The sequence below is a fragment of the Canis lupus genome, chromosome 16 (assembly GCF_011100685.1).
Source record: "Canis lupus familiaris isolate Mischka breed German Shepherd chromosome 16, alternate assembly UU_Cfam_GSD_1.0, whole genome shotgun sequence".
In the NCBI taxonomy this organism is placed as follows: domain Eukaryota; kingdom Metazoa; phylum Chordata; class Mammalia; order Carnivora; family Canidae; genus Canis; species Canis lupus.
Window position 1 is genome coordinate 28,360,352 of NC_049237.1, and position 17,266 is coordinate 28,377,617.

General features: G+C 46.7%; 1 protein-coding gene across 9 annotated transcripts; it reads right to left on the reverse strand.

Moving 5' to 3' along the window:
- Positions 1–16,912, reverse strand: ERLIN2 (ER lipid raft associated 2). 9 transcript variants are annotated; one of them, XM_038560108.1, is made up of 13 exons: positions 16,691–16,815; positions 15,833–15,957; positions 15,500–15,621; positions 14,156–14,237; positions 12,967–13,013; positions 10,817–10,878; positions 10,556–10,681; positions 6,664–6,737; positions 6,437–6,495; positions 5,798–5,889; positions 4,896–4,985; positions 3,125–3,204; positions 1–2,732 (listed from the first exon to the last, which is right to left on the reverse strand). In XM_038560108.1, the coding sequence occupies exons 3-13, from the start codon at positions 15,604–15,606 to the stop codon at positions 2,538–2,540; spliced, it is 1,014 nt and encodes a 337-aa protein (XP_038416036.1). In that variant the 5' UTR covers positions 15,607–15,621; positions 15,833–15,957; positions 16,691–16,815; the 3' UTR covers positions 1–2,537. The 9 variants fall into 9 exon arrangements, with proteins under 9 accessions (XP_038416036.1, XP_038416037.1, XP_038416034.1 ...); XM_038560109.1 differs by lacking the exon at positions 16,691–16,815 and adding an exon at positions 16,528–16,546; XM_038560106.1 differs by lacking the exon at positions 16,691–16,815 and adding an exon at positions 16,102–16,521.
- Positions 16,913–17,266: the final 354 nt, after the last annotated feature.

Consider the following 17,266-nt stretch of genomic DNA (forward strand, 5'->3'; position numbering starts at 1 on the left):
TGAGTATGAACCATTTCTGTAAAGTTTAATGAGAAACATTCAACCAAGGTGACTTTTCCTTGAAAAAAATCCTACAAAAACTGAATTTTATAAACAGTTACTTATTTTGATAGAAGTTCCATTTACAAATAGCAGCCATGACTTTATTGCCTACAAAAGTGTAGGCTGTCACATTTTACATGTTTAGAATTCAAATGTTTTAAGATCAGATTTTCTAGTAAGTGCTGAAGACACAAAGTCACACAGACTGGTTAGTTGTCCCATGCTAAGGAAACTGCTGACTTCCATGATTTTACTATTCAGGCAGATACAGATAACCAGTGAATTTAAACTCAGGGATACTACAACATATTTTTTGTTCAAAGAGGAAGCAACATTAGCATTGATGGGGGCAGGGGCAGCAGGATTTAATTTTATTGAGGCTCTTGTGGTTAAAGTGTATCTAGTGCAAGGGACAAGCTATCAGAGGATGTTAGTATTAGGCTTTCAAGTGAATAACCTGAGCAAACGTGCTTTACAGAAGCTGAGATATCCTTACTTTTTATTCAATTGAAGTAGTATTTTCTGAGGCCTAGGCAACAAGGCTCAGAGGAGAGGGAGCAAACAAATATGTAAATTGGGGATGCTGGACATCATGTGTCATGTTGCTCCTAACAAGTGATTAATGGCATTGAGACGCGAGGAGGGGGGAGTGTATCTTAATAATAGATACCCTATGTTGGCCTTGGGGGACTGTCTTCTGCAAGCACTTCTGAGCATGTTAAAATCCATCATTCCTATGAACAGTTGGTTGCTTGCACTAAGTGTGACCAGGACCAGTGGTTTGAGAATTCTAAGTCTCAGATATTTGAACAGAGAAGGGCAACAGTTGAACGAAGAGAAGTTAACATTTTGTTTTTACTTAAGCAGGTTGAATGCTCCCCAAACTCTTGACAGTCCTGGTGCTACTTGGGAGCAAGCTGGGCCGAATTCTGGGGCCACTCAATAAACCAGAAGTCTGGGCATGGGACCAAAAATGAGGTGGGGGATCTGTGCCAGAAAGTATCATTCATAGTATCACTGAGGGAAAAGGGGTACAGTGGTAGGTTTTTGTTGGTGGTGATGGTGTGTGTGGCGGGGGGCAGCTAATAGCAAGGCCAAATCCTAGGCCACAGTTTGTCATGGAGAATACCAATATGCTTGCAAGTTAAATGGAGATAACCCAACAATGTGGTACACAACTCACAATCTACATAAGCTGGACACCACTATCCCAGTCACTCCAATTTCAGGATATAAGAAAACCTTTCTCTCATGTTTCTCCTCCTCCATCCCAAACCTCCCAGAGTGACGTAAATTTTCCTAATTAGAAATGGGAAAAAAGAAAAACCTAAAACATTGGAACAGATTTTGATGCAGCCCTTCTAACCCAGGAACCTGGGCATGAACTCTTGACGTGTACCCTCACAGCTGTCTCTGGAGATTTGGCATTCAATCTGACGCCTGTGTGGCTGTTGGTGCCCTAGATTTTTAAAAAATGTGCTATTTAGTGGGCTCCCTTTTTATCACTGTCAGACCATCAGCATAAGCTCTGAGCATTAAGACTAGGAGATCTTTCAGGTGACCTTCCTCTGCTCCCAAAGGAGCTCTTCAACATAGAATCTCCACAATAAGATGCTAGATCTCAAGGAACATAATGTAGTTTGCCAAGCAGGTATCACGGTGTCTGAGAGATGGAAGATCTCACTTCAGCAGCTAGTAAGACACTTGGGTTATTTGTTCCTATCTTCCTAATGCTGAGTGGAATCAACGAACAGATTCAAGAGGGGGGAAACCCCCCCCAAAACCCCAAATCACAGAACAAGTGAAAAGTTTTAAGAGTTATGTGGTGGTGCCCAAACCCTGACACAGGAATGTAGTCAAAAACCACCGCTCTTTGAGCCCTGGGGCAAGGAGGGTAGCGTGTAGAAAAGCTTGCAAAACCTAGCACCAGTCCTTCCTTATGAGGACTCGACAAAGCGCGCTTCTGAAGTAACTCACATATGCAGACAAAAATACCAGCAAAGCCAAACGTTCTCTGCAGCTGTTCTCCCCAGCTCTGCTGGCAGACTCACAAGTACACAGTTGCTCAGTTGCTGAGTCTCACCCACAGGCATCTCCTACCTTAGAGGCGGGGGTGAGAAAATTGGACCGCAATTTCCCAAATCAGGGAAAGGAAATCACCCCAAGGCCACGCCCTCTCCTCCCACTCTGTAATGATCAAATCCCTACTTAAGCCAGCTTCAAAGGGCTAAAATTAGTGTCTGGAAGTCAAAGGTCAAACCCACCAATCTTAACAGAAATCATCTAACCTGCTTACCTGAATAAGACCCCAAATCATCAATCCCTGCCCTCCCTTCCCAGGAAGGGGAATAGATTTAAATCCATTTCTTCTTTTTTCACCACAGAATGTGGAAGAGAGTCAAAGCAGGTAGTGTGGGAGGGAGGAGCATCCTGGTTCATCATTTAAAAAATAAAGATCTTTTTAAATGTCATCCGAGGCTGTATACAAAAAACTTTCAATTCTCCTCAGGGTCTGCATCCAAGGACTCATCATCCAAAATCAGCTTGTCTGCTAGCCCCTCAAACTGCTTGCCCAGACTGCCTGCAGAGTCCACGAACATGTTCGGGATGTCTTTGCCAAAGTAAATCTTGCTGTTGGAAGCAATGGCTCTGTACTTCATCAGCTGCAGATATTCAGGGGTCAGCTTCAGCTGTAAGAAACAAAGGAGAGAAGACTAGGTGGAGCCAGATTCCAGAAAACTCTGGGTGGTACCCTTCGCTTTTCACAAGGAGAGGAGCTCTGTCAAAGAAAGGTGCCCTCTCTACTCTTTCTGGCCTCTCTGTTCTATTAGTGACAGGGTACTAATGGGTTTGCGAGGTTATAGCTGCCAGTTTTCAGAGTTTCTGTGTTTCACACAATTAAACTTCTGTCGAGGCCTGGCTAAGGGAAGGGGCAATACCTGTCCTGCTCAGCACACGGCCATCACTTCTGGCCAGGAGGGGCTTCGGTGGTGGTGGTGGCCGTGGGACATCGGGAGCTCTCAAACAACATTAGCCCCACACCTAACATACCTCCTCTTTACCAGGCAGTACTGGGCTTTACCTTGTTGGCTTCGGCGAGCTTCATGGCAGTGTAGCACTCCGCATCAGCCTTTGCCTTCTCCCGGGCCAGAAAGGCAGCATCTGAGGGCAAGAATGCAGTGAGTGCAGCACAGAGGTCTCGGGACCACTGGGCCCTGGGGACTCCCCCCAATTGCTTGTGCGACCTTGGGGAGGTGCTCTTTTTCCTCTGTGCTTTGGTTCTCTCTTCTGTGAAATGGGGAAAGAGGCATCTGCCCTCTTTCACAAGTCGTTATGAAAATCAACCACGACAAAGGGGTGCTTGGATGGCATCTCCCTGTGGTGGGGGCTGACTACAAGCACGTCTGTTGCCGTGCCCAGCAGCATCTTTGGTGGCAGTCTTGAGAAAACACTGCCGCCAAGAGACACTTCCTGTTTCCACATGCTTACTCCTCTTCCCCTCCCCGTCTGGGAGGACAGGGGTGCAGCCTGGTCCTCACATGCATTTTCAGAGCTCTCCACATCATCCCTCTAGTGCTGCAGGGCAGAAGCGCAAGGAGCCCACAGGTGGCTCCACCTACAACTGAATGCCACCAACAGAAAACAGCTCGGTCCCTCTCCAACTTCATTGCCCTTTTGTCCCCCATCAGTCATTTCAAAAAGTTTCTAGGTAACAGTGCTTAAGCTGGCACGATGCTGAATAAGAGATATACACACCATGGTCCAGACTGACACCCGTCTGGATGAAGAGCTATTTCAACTTCGACTATGCATGCAATACACTTCCTTAATCTGCGGAGACTAGCTTTTCTGTCAGGCTGAAGCAAAATGTTTGCTACTTGCTCACTTGCCTTGGGAATGAGGCCAGCCTCCTGTGAGTAGTATTTGTAGCAAAGAGCCTGGGAAGAGCCGCCAGCCGTGGGTGGGTTCTGGCTGCACACTCTCAGCATGACCCTGGGCGGAAAGAGTGTGCAGCCTGGCTGGGGTGTTGACTGCATGCGGCCCATTCAAGTGGCCTTAGCACCTGCTTGCAGGTTTTTATAAGAAATACAACGTGTTGTTCTGCTAAGAGCTCCCAACTGAAGAGCCACTGACCTGTAAACTAACTCCTGACTGGCCCCTCACTGGGCCCCCACAGACCTTGAGAGTCCCCGTAGTGAGTACAAGTGGACAGAGCAGTGCTCTGGGCTCTGAGGTCCCAGTTTGAGTCCTAGAATTTGCCTGATTTAAGGCACCACATGAAGGAGAAGGTGAGTGGCAGGAATGAGCTGAGGGCTTAGGGGCAGGGAAGTGAAAGTGAATAATACACAGAAAAGCCAGCAAAGATGACACTTGTCTCCAGCTCCAGTGTTGCTGGTGTTAAAAAGATGTTTCTTTCACACCTGCCTGGGTAACCACTGCAGGGGATGCTGAGTGCAGATTCAGGCCACAGCTGTGGTGTTTACAGACTTGCAAAGGGGCTAGGGAAGGCACAGGGGCCTCACCTCTTCCTTTGCTTCCAACGCCCTGAGACCCTTGCCAGACAGCAAGGGACTGAGACGATTTCTTTTCCTTGGGCCTAACACGAGCAAGTTTGGCCACACTCAGTGGACATCTGCTGGGCGAGTGAATGTCCTCTGAAGTGGAAAACTGATTGCCAGCCTAGCCCTTATTCCCCCCAAACTCAACTCAAAGCACAGAGAAAAAGTGATTTTCTAAAGAAATCATCACATCTTAGAACAAAGATGAAAGAGTGAAGGAAAAGGTTCTCCCACCACCTTGCCACAAAGGTAGGGTGTAAGGAAAACTCCGGCATTCACTTCACCCGTGCTCACCTTCAATTTCAGAAATCTTCTTCTCGGTCTCCTTCTCCATCACCTTCTGCCCATAGGTGATTTCTGCGACCTGGGCCACTTTTTCTGCCTCTACAGTAATGAAGTTGAGAGAAGGCTCAGAGCACTGGTATTTCAAAAGCTGGACTGAGTTCCACCTTTCCTGAGTCCCTGATGCAGGGCGGTGGGGAAGCTCAGAGGGAGAACGTCAGAGGGGAACTGCGGCGGGCACACGTGGGCTGTGCCAGTGTGCACGGTACCATGACACCAGCACAAGACAGTGAACGGGGAGACCTGGGCCCTCTGGCAAAAGTGGGGAGCAAGCCCTAACCTCCCTCCTAAGTCACAAGAGTATTTCTCCCCAAGGGATAGTCTAAAGATAAGAGTTTCTTCCTGCCATGTCACCTTGGGAAGCAGTAGTAGTTAATAATCTAGTGTAGTGGTTATGAACCAAGTTCTGGACAGAGTCCCTGGGTTTGATCCCTGTTTCTACCACTTACTTGCCATGTGACATTGTGCACCTTATTTAACCCTCTGGTCTTCGGTTCAATAAAATGAGGTTAACGATAGTAACTACCTTACCTCATGGCTGGGAGAAGTGAGGTACTTCATATTTACATGTGTTTAGAAAAAAGTACATGACTCGTGGTAAGTGCTCAATAGGTGCTGGCCATTATTACTATCCATTAAGAATTAACACGAAAATTTCCGTTCATTTCAGAGATAATGGGGAGACTCAAAACTCACTGCCCCTGGCCATGATCTGATGACTTCAGCTTTGTTTCTGGGTGTATGAATGCCCCTCTTGTACCTGGCAAGGGTTTGGAGGACCTGGCAGTTTCCGGCCACCACACCCCCGCCCCCAACCTTTGCCCTGAAAGGAGGTCACAGAACCACATTCAGACCGATGAGGGCCTTCTTCCGCTCCGTCTCAGCCTCCTTCTCCACCACCTTCTGTTTCTGGGCTGCAATGAGAAGTTTCGTCTTCTCACTTTCCCTGAAGGGAAAAAAAGTATGCAGCTGTGAGGCTGCCATGGAAGAAGCTTCCCAGGACCTTCACTGTCCCCCGGAGAAGCCAAACTTTGCTGCAGAGAGGCAAACTGTGAGTTCTTACTCTCTCCTGGAAGGCTGTTGAATGTCCCAAGTAAAAGCAGATCTGTTGCAGACAGTAACATGGCTCTTTCTGCTCCAAAGTAACTCATTTGTGGGAAATAAAGCATAATTTACCTTGGTAAAATGCACCTGCCTGCTCACTTAACCACCCTTCCCTCCCATCTTCTTTGGCATGAGCCATAAAGCACAAACAATGCCCCCTGGCCCTTTTAAAAGCATCACTGCTTGAAAGGGCTTCTCCTGTGGCTCTCAATCACCGCTATGGAGTCCAGGTGATTGTCCCAACACACTCGCTCCATCTGACAGAGCAATGGGCTGTAACGAAGACTCAAGAAGGGGAATAAACACCTGGTACAGCTTTGGTTCACATTGGGATGGGATGGGGTGTGGGGGAGAGTGGGGGGCATAGCTTGGGTGGAGGCAATACTCACATCAACTCATAGTTTCTGCGGATCGCCTCAGGAATATTGGGTTTTGTCACCCGCACAGCCTGGAGAAGGATAAAAATAGCACTGGATGGGAAGGTGAGGGTGGTAAGGGACATAAGCAGTTCCCACTTGCCCTTGGTTTTCCTGCAAAGAAAGGACATCCCTTGCGGGGGGTGGATGGGTACAGAATCCATCTTCCGCAGGAGGTTCTCCATTGTGGCAATGCTTACTTGGATGACAAGCCCGGGGGCCATGGAGGTCAGGTCCTGCTGTAGAGCCAGCTTGAGGTTTTCATCAATCTGATCTGGAATCAAGACAGACAGAAAAGGTTGTTGTTACACTTTTTAGGCAGGATGGAGGAAAGTATGGGGGTAGAGTACAAACTAAAATACATGCTCAAGAATGCACCTGACAGGCAAAAGGTCTTTCCGAGGCTGCGTGCTTATTAGAACCCAGAAATCTAAAGATTCCCTGCACATCTTTCAAAACAACACACCTCTACATTAGCTGGATGTGAGAGTAACCTTTTCTTGTGGCCTCTAGACGAAATCACTGAGGTTGCTGAAAATATCAACCTTGCCCAAAGGAAACCGAGCTTTAAAAAGAGAAAGAACAAACAATTCTTGCACATTTCTTGAGTCAGGCCTTTCCCTAGACAACAGCAGCTAAAGAGAAGGCAGGCACCCCATTTCGAGAGGAAGGTGGAGTGGCTATGGTAGGTACTTTGAAGAGACCCAAACACAAGAAATGCAGTCATTTTAGAAGTTTCTAAAAGAAAAACAGATGCTGACGTCAACAAAAGCCCCAAGGAAGACTATTTCCATTAAGAACTCCCTCAAATAACACAGGAGGAAAATGAAAATTTATGGTTCTGGAAACGAGCCTGAGTCTTCTGATGTGTCGTTTGCTTTGGCCCTGATTGCTCTGTCTGGAATGCACGTGGGAGTCGTTTCATAGGCAAGTGTAGGAAGAGTTCTGACTGGTGCCCACCCCCCTCACCCCTGCCCGCTGTGATCCTGCAGCACCAGAGCTTCCCTCTCAGCTGGAACGTTCTCTTTCTGACCCCCTGCCTGCCAGGTCCTCGGTAAGATCCTTGGCGACACTGAGAAGACTCCACAAAACCAGGCTGGGACATTCGACTGAATCACCTCCTTCACTGTCAGCTGCCACCTGCTTTAAGTGGCTTTTTGGTCATTTGTGCCCAAACAGGAACCTCTGAGGAACCGCAAGTGGAACTCTCGCCTTTAATAGATGCCCAGACCAGACTGAGGCCCACGGAAGTTCAGCGATGTGCTCAAGCTAGTTCGTAGCCAAATAATACACTGTTTAATTACTATGCTTTAATTTTTAGGGCTTAAAACAACACTATCCTCGACTGTTATCTCAGTAAGCAAGGGATTTTAACGTTCTCATGCACTGGATATCCTCTCACAAGCCTCTTAGCACAAGGGAGAAATGGCCCCACAAGATAGCACCTCAGACCTGATACATGTTTAACAATTTGACAGCTGTAAATAAACATTACATTTCAGATTTTCTATTTTAAAGGGAATACCAACCAAACTTTGAGACATTCTGTACCTTCCCTAAGTTAATAAAAAATAGTCATTTATTAGACCAAATTACATCTGAGTTAAAGCAGCCGGATGCCTGTGGTCCTGGGCTCATAACTTTCTAGGAAAATCTGGAAGAAATATTTTGCTAGGTGCTTTATTACCAAAGTAATATTGGTAATAAATTGTTTGTTTATACATTACAGTTACATAGATAAATCCAGATTAGGTTATATTACACAAAAAGGTTGATGCAGGTCAACTTCTGAACAAGAACTATGTAATGCTTTTTATAAAATGGGCAAGCGGATGCATCCATGTAAGCACTAATGAGAATCACACAGTAATGTGGGAAGTCAGGGCTGTGAGTCCTGAGAGGGGAGAACTAGTGGAAAACCTCCCATATTCCAGGAATCGGATTAGAGACGTGAATTCCTCCTTTATAGACACAGATTCTAAGCAAGACAGTGTTTGCTTGCAAAACTTAGAGAAAAAAAAATTCAAAGCAAATACATTTTTTCCAGCATCTTTGTACAAGAAGCTTCACTAAGCTACTGAATTTCTCAGGCAGTAAGAAGTTTCTTTTTTTTTGTTAGCTTTTTTAAAGCTTTTTTTTTTTTTTTTTTTTTTTTTAAAGATTTTATTTATTTGTTCATCAGAGATACAGAGAGAGAGGCAGAGACACAGCAGAGGGAGAAGCAGGCTCCCTACAGGGAGCCTGATGTGGGAGTTGATCCTTCCTGGGATCACTCCCTGAGTCAAAGGCAGATGCTCAACCACTGAGCCACCCAGGTGCCCCTTAAAAATTTTTTTTAAGTTATCTTCATATCCAACATGGGGCTCAAATTCATGATTCTGAGATCAAGAGCTGCATGCTTCACCAACTGAGCTGGCCAGGTACCCCGACAGGAAGAAGTTTTCTAATGCAAAACAATCTCATAGTTTCATTTTTTCTTCATGGAAATTAGAGTCCTTTGTCTTTTGTTGTTTCAAATGCTTTAAAATATTCATTTAAAAGTTCTAAAACAAAAAAAAAAAAAAAAAAAAAAAAAAAAAAAAGTTCTAAAACAATGGCTAGAGAAAACTAATGCTATTTTATAAAATGCTATCAGTTTGAGGTTAAAAAAAAAAATAGCAAATTGGGGCACCTGGGTGGCTCAGCAGTTGAGTCTCTGCCTTGGGCTCAGGATGTGATCCTGGGATCCAGGATTGGGTCCCCGCATTGGGCTCCCTGCGTGGAGCCTGCTTCTCCCTCTGCTTGTGTCTCTGCCTCTCTCTGTGTGTCTCTCATGAATAAATATATATATATATATATATATATATATTTTTTTTTTTTTTTTTTTTTTAAGATTTTGCCTTTTTACACAGGCAGAGGGAGAAGCAGGCTCCATGCAGGGAACCCAACGTGGGACTTGATCACAGGTCTCCAGGATCACAACCTGGGCCAAAGGTGGCACTAAACCACTGAGCCACCAGGGCTGCCCCTGAATAAATAAATTTTAAAAAAATAGCAAATTAATGAAATTTTTCTTAAAAACACGTTGAATCCAACCCTGTACAGTGAATTTAGACTCACTTTCTATTGCAGAAAAATTAAAAGTGATTCTGACGATTTCTCAAATTGGAAACACAGTGCAACAGGCTAATGGAGATCGCTGGCAGCACTGGGGTTCCTCGTCCTGTCTACTCTGTGAAATGTTCTATCAGGGTCCTTTTGAATGAAGATCCTGGGAAAAGTCACTGTCCTGTCCTAATATCAAGAATAGTTGTAGTACCGTTTACTTTTAGCACTGGCCACTAGAAAACTTCTGGCAGCAAGCGCCAAAATACATAAACACTAAAAACCACCGAAGATCTGTAACAATACTGAACTGTTTCTTTGCTTGCTGCTAAAGTCAGGCTATGTTGACTCTGACTGGCAAAAAGGTCAAAAAGTGTCTACTTAAAACATATGGATTCTCTTAAGTGTTTTCCTATTCATCTCTACCTGTATAGGCTTAAAGAAACTAGGAACTTTAAGAAGTTATGGTCCCTGTCCCACTTCTAGAATTAAATGTGAAGCCTACCATCCTCCTCACCTTTCCTGAGTGCCCTTCATTCAGTGTGGCGTACGGAGAAGCACTCTGAAGCAAGAGCCAGGGGAGGCAGGTTCTAGCCTCATTCCTGCTACCAACTAGCTTTGCAATGTTCTCTGTGGGCTTCAGTCCCCTTATCTGAAGATGAGGCTGTTGGGCTGGATAATCTCTAAGGTTCTTCTAGAACAGACCCTGTCTTCATTACAGAAGGCTGTTTCAGGGACAGTAGGAACACCCTGCCTTCCAGTCCTCTGATTTGGGCCAGGAGTTCCCTAGTCCACCGTGATCCCCATGCCCAAAGCTCACCTGCTTTCACAACCTTGTGCCACTGTCATCAACATTTTCTAGGAATTCTGCATGTAACCTGTTCCCGAGCACCAGGTTCTCTGACATTTCCTGTACCCCTGAACCCATCCTCCCCTAGCATGGCTCAGAAGCAGGCTGTGGGGGAAACAGCTGCTGAGGCCTGCTGCGGCCACCAGAGGCCTTCTTACCAAAGAGCTCAATGTAGACCTCCTGAAGCGTGTGCACACTGCAGAACTGGTTCAGTTCATGGTGGATCTTGTTGAAGATGAGGGCCTTGTCGTAGTCAGCAGTATAGTTCTTCACTATGTCATACACTGTGAGGGAAGGAGGGATTGCGGAGTAAGAAAAGGCAGGACTCTCTTGCTCAGACCCAGCAGCTCTCTCTGCCCGGGGTGGGGGACATGCTAGGCAAAGTAAGCTGAAGGTGAAGGTCAACTGGAAAAACGTACCTGCATTGGGGACCAAGAAGTTCACCACTTCAATTCGGTCAAAGTAGATCATTACACCACCACTGTTGGGGGAAGAATGAACAAAGAGGTCACCAGTAGGCTCTGGAATATAGTGCAGTCTCTGGGTGATGGCATAAGGTGTGTGACTTGGCAGCAAAGGAGCAGCAGAGTTCATGGGAGGCCAGAAGCCAGGATGGATCTCCAAGTAGGAATCTTCTGAGCTTAGAGAAAGAACACAATCTCCCAGAAAACCACACCTCCTGGAGTGCCTGGGTGGCTCAGTCAGTTAACTGTCTGCCTTGGGCTCCAGCCAGAGTCCTGAGCCCTGAGCCCTGCATCAGGCTTCCTGCTCAGCGGGGAGTCTGCTTCTTCCTCTTAGTCTGCCCCTTCCTCCTGCTCATACTCACTCTTGTGCATTCTGTCTCAAATAAGTAAAAAATTAAAATCTTAAAAAGAAAAAAAAAACCACACTTCCTTAAAATATCTCCATGAGGAGAAAAGTGAAACTTCTGGGGTGCCACTAAGAAAAGAATAGTTCGTATCTTTGGAATCTGCAATGCCTTTTGATTAAAGCAATCAATTGAAGGGAAAAGTCAAGGAATTCTCAGAGCTTAGAAGGCCACAGTGGAATTTTATGGTCACCATTTCTCACTTTGTCTTCACCATGACTTTGTTTCAGCACTTCCCCTTCCCTGCAAATATTCATTATAAATAATTTTAAGCAGACAGAAATATTGAAAAAATAGTACAACTACTGTCCATACACAAACACCTATATTGAGCAATTAACAATTTTACCTTACAGATCTGCATTTTCATGCTGAATATTTCAAAGTTCCAGTCATGATACTCTTCCCCCTTAAAATATCAGTAAGCAACACTCACCAAGGAATAATGACATTCTCCTATGTAGTCTAACTCTGTTCCCAAACCTAAGAAAATTAGCAGTAATTCCTTAACAGCGTCTAATACCCAGTCCTTATTCCAGTCTCCCCAATTTTCCTGTTATGGGCTGAATTGTGTGCCCTTCAAAAATCAACTTGCTGAAATTCTAAATAAAACCCCCATGTGACTGTATTGAGATAGGGCCTTAAGGTAGTAATTAAGGCTCCATGAAGCCATAGGTGGGGCCCTAACCTGATCGGCCTGGTAAAGGCAAAGAGGCAGACACCAGAGATTTTCTCTCTGTGTGCATGGAGGAAAGGGCACATGAGGACACGGCATAGTGGCCATCTGCAAGCGAGGAAAAGAGGCTTCACTAGAAACCAACTTTGCTGGCACCTTGGACTCTGAGTTTCCACTCAGTCTGTGGCACTCTCTTATGGCCACCCGAGCTGACAGTCCCCCTGTGTCTTTCATAGATGGTGTTCTTGAACCAGGTTCTAATTAAGGCTCATCATTGCTTTGTTAATGTCTTTCATGTCTCCTTTACAACCCAAAGCTCCTCCTTGTGATGCAATCAGGCCATTTGTCCTGTGTGATGCCCTAATCCTGGATTTGCCCTCCTTGAATGTTTCCCTGTGGTGGTGTTTGTTACTCTATTCCTTTTTTCTTTTCTTAAAGATTTTATTTATTTATTCATAAGAGACACACAGAGAGAAGCAGAGACATAGGCAGAGGGAGAAGCAGGCTCCCTGTGAGGAGTCTGATGCAGGACTTGATCCCAGGACCCCAGGATCATGCCCTGAGCTAAGGGTAGATGCTCAACCACTGAGCCACCCAGGTATCCCTCTTACTTTATTCCAATTTAGATCTTTACCTTCCAATCAGACTACCAGACTGGTGTTCTGCTTGGATTTCCAGACCCCCCAAGGTCACCCTCCACCTTTACGACATTCTCCATAGCTGGTTATGCTAAACGTACCTTCTTCTATCAAGTCATTTATCTGCTAAAAGCTTCTGGTGGATCTTCACTTGTCACAGAAAAAGCCCAAACTTACCACAGCATTCAAGGCCCTCCCAAACCTGTCTACCTTCTGTGATTTTCCCTACTGCACTGCACTGCCTAGTCACACTGGCACCTAGCGAGCCAGAAGGCAGGGAACTTGGTGGAACCACCCAGAAGGAATGCTTCTCTTCACGGTCTATAACTGTAGCCAGATGGCCCTCCCGCTAATGCAGGCTTGACTGCTTCACTCCAGGCACCTTACCTAGTTCCGCATGGCACGTTCTTCACCTCATCTGTCTGCAGTGTGGTCTAGAAATAGAAGAGACATAAAAGGATGTAAGATGGGCAGTGCTGAGCAAAGTAGCTTAGTTTTGGAATCCCAAATGGCCTGGTCCTTGAGGTTAACTGGGTTGAGCTTTGCCCTTGTTAAACATGAACACTCAGCCTAATCTTTATTTACACAGAGTGTGAGGCCCAGACGAACAAAGGTACGCAAGCCCAGCCTCACTGTAAGTGAATCATCACACGAAAAAGCTGAGTAAAAATGGTTTAATGAAAACAACCCTGGATTAGGAGTCTTAAGACCCATCTTTACCTCTGCTGTCTTCTTTACTAGTCTCAAAACAAGAGGATTCTGTATTTAACCTGGCTCAACCCCTTCTCAGAATTACTGTTAGACTCCTGAGATCCTGGGCATAAATGCACTCTGAAAACCATCAAGCACAGGAAATGGCAGAAGAAATGAACAGAGAATGCTGATGAGGTGCTCCAGGATATTTTCCTGGGTCAGTTTAAAAGTCATTTTCTAAATCTCCTTAACCCTTGTAGCTGGACATACTTCAAAGATGGCTAGTTTAACTTAGCCAGGCTTTAGATCTATCATAACTAATCCTACTTTTCCTTCAAATGTCATTTCCCTTCACCAAGTCCAACTTTCCTTTCCCCTAACCCTCCAAATTATGTTTACATCTATGAAGTTCAAACAAGAACCAGCAAAATTACTGTGTTTCATTTCCATTTATCTTGGTAGCCTGTGATTTAAACACACAGACACACACATCCTACTTCTCCTTCTATACATTCAGAACTGATTCTTCTCTGGCTCTACCTTGAAGTGAAAAAATAATTCCCAGCTGGGAGTGATGGGCCAATGCAATGACCCCATTCAGCTATTTCAACAGTCAAATAAAGCTCTAGAGTATGTGGTTCATGGAGCCTCATTCTTTATATATATATATATACACACACACACACACATATATATGTATATATACATAAACATATATATATATCATATATATCTACAGGACATAGATCCTATCAAGGAATCCTGTATATATGATTCCTTGAAAAGGCATTATACTCATGTAATGGGAAATAATTCCAAATCATGTGTTGGTAAACACCCCAAACCTGCAGTGGCTCAAACACACCCTACACACTGAGTTTACCTGCACAGACTTATATGAGGTGATGAAAGGAAGCATGAGATGGAAACCTGGGCCGCTGGTAGAAGTCAGGAGGGCTCCACCTCTGCAGAGGAGGAAGAGAGAAACAGTTTAGCAAGAGGTATTGATCACAGCAATACTATTTGCACTGACTTTCTCTATAGTCCCATACATGTTTCATACAGTGACACGTGCCTGAGCCATGTCCACAGACCCCTTCCTCTCAGCTCAACCCTCATATTATAGGAAGCCTGATAGTAAAACATAAAACCATTATTCATGCTTTTGCAGCAGGAAAATAGGCACATGGGCTAGGCGGAATGAAGACAGCAGGATCCCCGGCAATCCTTAACAGATGAGAAGTTTCACTTGGTCATATCCATTGCGGCAATCCATGGGGGCGGTTAAGTCCAGTAATACAATTATCCAATCAACTGCAGTAATGTTGGAGTCCAGGGGCACGAACAAGCAAAAGAATAATTTTCAGAATGCTTTAAAAAACATATATGTACTTTTTTTTGGGCAGAATTACCTTTATAACCAAGTTATGTGTAAAGGGTAACAAAATTAAAGCCTTTTTGGGGGACATATGAGCAGAATGTGGGGAGAAATAAAGCAGAGAGTGGAGCCCAATGAGGCTTCCAGAACTTGCTACTGGCAGTCCAGGAATAGGCATCTTGGGCATATATAAGGAGGAATTCATAAAGACTTAAAGCAAAAGACTTGGTCATGGAGGTTACTGGAAGGAAAGCAACCCAAGATTTAGAAGTGCTTCTTTGCTTTGTATTATGAAGAAAATACACTATTTTTTTTTTTTTTTCAAAAAAGAGAGTAACAAAATAGACAGTAACACAACTGGGTTCCTTTCTTGTAAGAACTACTATCCTAGGGCTTGCCTTGACAGATATATGTCAATCTGCAGGATTCTTCTTTTTTCTTGAAATGTTAATTTTAATGAGTGGGTACAAACTAGCGGAGCAGGCCAGCTCCTCAAGTGGCCATCATGAACTGGTGCTCACTGGAGGTAACTTTGTGGCACCAGGATGCCTGCAAGGGATATAGGGGAAAACAATGTTTCAGGGATGATCTGCAAGCACTGGTTTCCTTCAGATTTTGTCTCTAAATCTCTATACACATTTATGGTTCGCCATCCATGGCATCAATGTAAGATTAAGTTTTATAAATGTATATGAGTGTGGGTGTACACCTGTTTCCATGGTCACTGACACAACAGCTCAATCTAAAAGACTCCTCTACTCAATATTCACAGATGTCCAATAGAATCGGCCAGTGACTAGGAAAGTCATTTAACAGGAAGTTGCAAGCTTCTTCCTGTCTCTTCCTTACCTGTAATACACCCCAATATGTCCCTCTTCTATCTTGTGCACAGCTGAGAAGAGAGATGCACAAAAGAAACTGGTAGCCACAGCCACAACTGCTCCCAACTGAGCCATCAGCGAACCTGTATCCTGGGGAAAAAGACGCAGGAAAATGTGTGTGGCCCGACATGCACGAGAAAAGCCGTGACAGGAAGAGCCCCTCACTAAGCTGAGCTTCCTGCAAGTGGCTCAGACCCAGCCTGTTGAAGCCTGAACACAAGGCTACGCCAACAACCCGCCTCATGCTTGCTCTCAGGCAACGTTCCCACTCCTTCCTTCACTGTGGGATTATATTCCCTACCTCCTTGAGGAGGCAGTGGCCCCAGAGACAGCCGGGCCCGAGAGAGAAGCAGAGCCAACTGGGCAGCGTTCAGAACACAGCCTTCTCTTCCTGGGAACACGAATGTGCTGTCACTGGAGACACTCCTACTAGTAAAAGGGAAGAGAGGCAGCTGCAGTAGGTTGCCCAAATTACAGAGGATGTCAAGTGACAGGCAGTTGTGGCTGTGTAATGCTGGTCAGAGCCTGCCGTCCTAATTGCCTGCCACTCCAAAGGAAACCATTATTTACTCCTTTCAGATGCTGGGGCGACAGAGGCAGCATGTGAGCAGAGTTGCACGGTGGGGTTCTCTGGCCTTCCGTCCACCTTCCCAGTTATTCCTTCGGCCCTAAGCGGCAGGGGAGGGCTCTGAATACACCCTCCCGTACACTTGACTGGCACTTTGCACCCGACGGGTCCCCAAGCGCAGGGTTAGAGCAGAAGAGGGCTCCCCAGGGTGGGAAGACCGGGGTCCCGGGTCCCAGGGAGTGCCAGCGCCAGGAGGACAGACAGCTGGCGTCCAGGCTCATTTCCCGGGCCCTGAAGGATCTGGAAAAACGATGGCAACGGAAGAAGCTCCCAGTCAGGCGGCCCGGGGGCCCCCGCGCGGGGCGTGGACCCCGCCTCCCGGGGCTAACAGGACTCGGGCTCGGACATCTGCAAGGCGCTGCTTTTACCGTGACCGACTCCAGCTACCGATCTGCAGCTGCGTCCTGTCTGCAAGTGCCCCCCTCCCCTCCCCTCCCCTCCCCTCCCCTCCCCGCCCCTTCCCTGCCCTCCCCCGACAGGGGGTCGCGCGTCCCAAGCGCTCGGGGCTCGCGGGGAAGGGACGGAACAGACAGGGATGGCTTTCTTGGTCCTGAGGGAGGGGGGTGGCTGGGCCCGGGGCCCGGGAGGACCGCTGAGAAGCTCCGGCCGGGAGCCGCAACTAGGCCCAGCGCGCACGCTAAGGGGCGGGGGCCGCGTACCAGGCTGTCCCTCCAGGCGCTCCGTACTCGTCCGAACCCCAGGGCAACCGTAGAAACCGCCACGCCCTCCACACGCTACTTCCTTCCGGGCCCGTCGCTCTGATGACGCCATTAGTTCACGCGAGAAGAGCCCCCACCCTTAGCGCGCCAGCCCCGCCCCCGCGCTCCGACCTGTCGGAGTCCGCGCATGGGCACCAGGCGGCGCCCGCGGCTGGGTCCGGCGGGTCAGGACCTGGGTTTAGGCTTCGCGGGTGGGGACGGTGCGCAGCGCCTGGAGGGTGACGCGGCGGAGAACGCTAGTGGCCGCGGTGCTGAGTGACTGAGGGTGTCGCTTTCCGAAGTTCCAGCTTCGGAATTTGCTCCGGATCTCCCCGCCCCCCGCGCCCCGCGTGTGTTGTTTTTCGGAGCGGGTACAGCGAGCTGCAGCCCTTCTCGCCCTCTGCTCGCG

Excerpts from the sequence above, each read along its gene's own strand:
- ERLIN2 (XM_038560104.1), bottom strand. The coding sequence starts at position 16,134 with ATGCTGCCTCTGTCGCCCCAGCATCTGAAAGGA. Across the intron at positions 6,496-6,663 it reads CCCCCGGGCTTGTCATCCAA|GCTGTGCGGGTGACAAAACC; the intron begins GTAAGCATTGCC and ends ATCCTTCTCCAG. Across the intron at positions 4,986-5,797 it reads GCGGAAGAAGGCCCTCATCG|AGGCAGAAAAAGTGGCCCAG; the intron begins GTCTGAATGTGG and ends TCATTACTGTAG.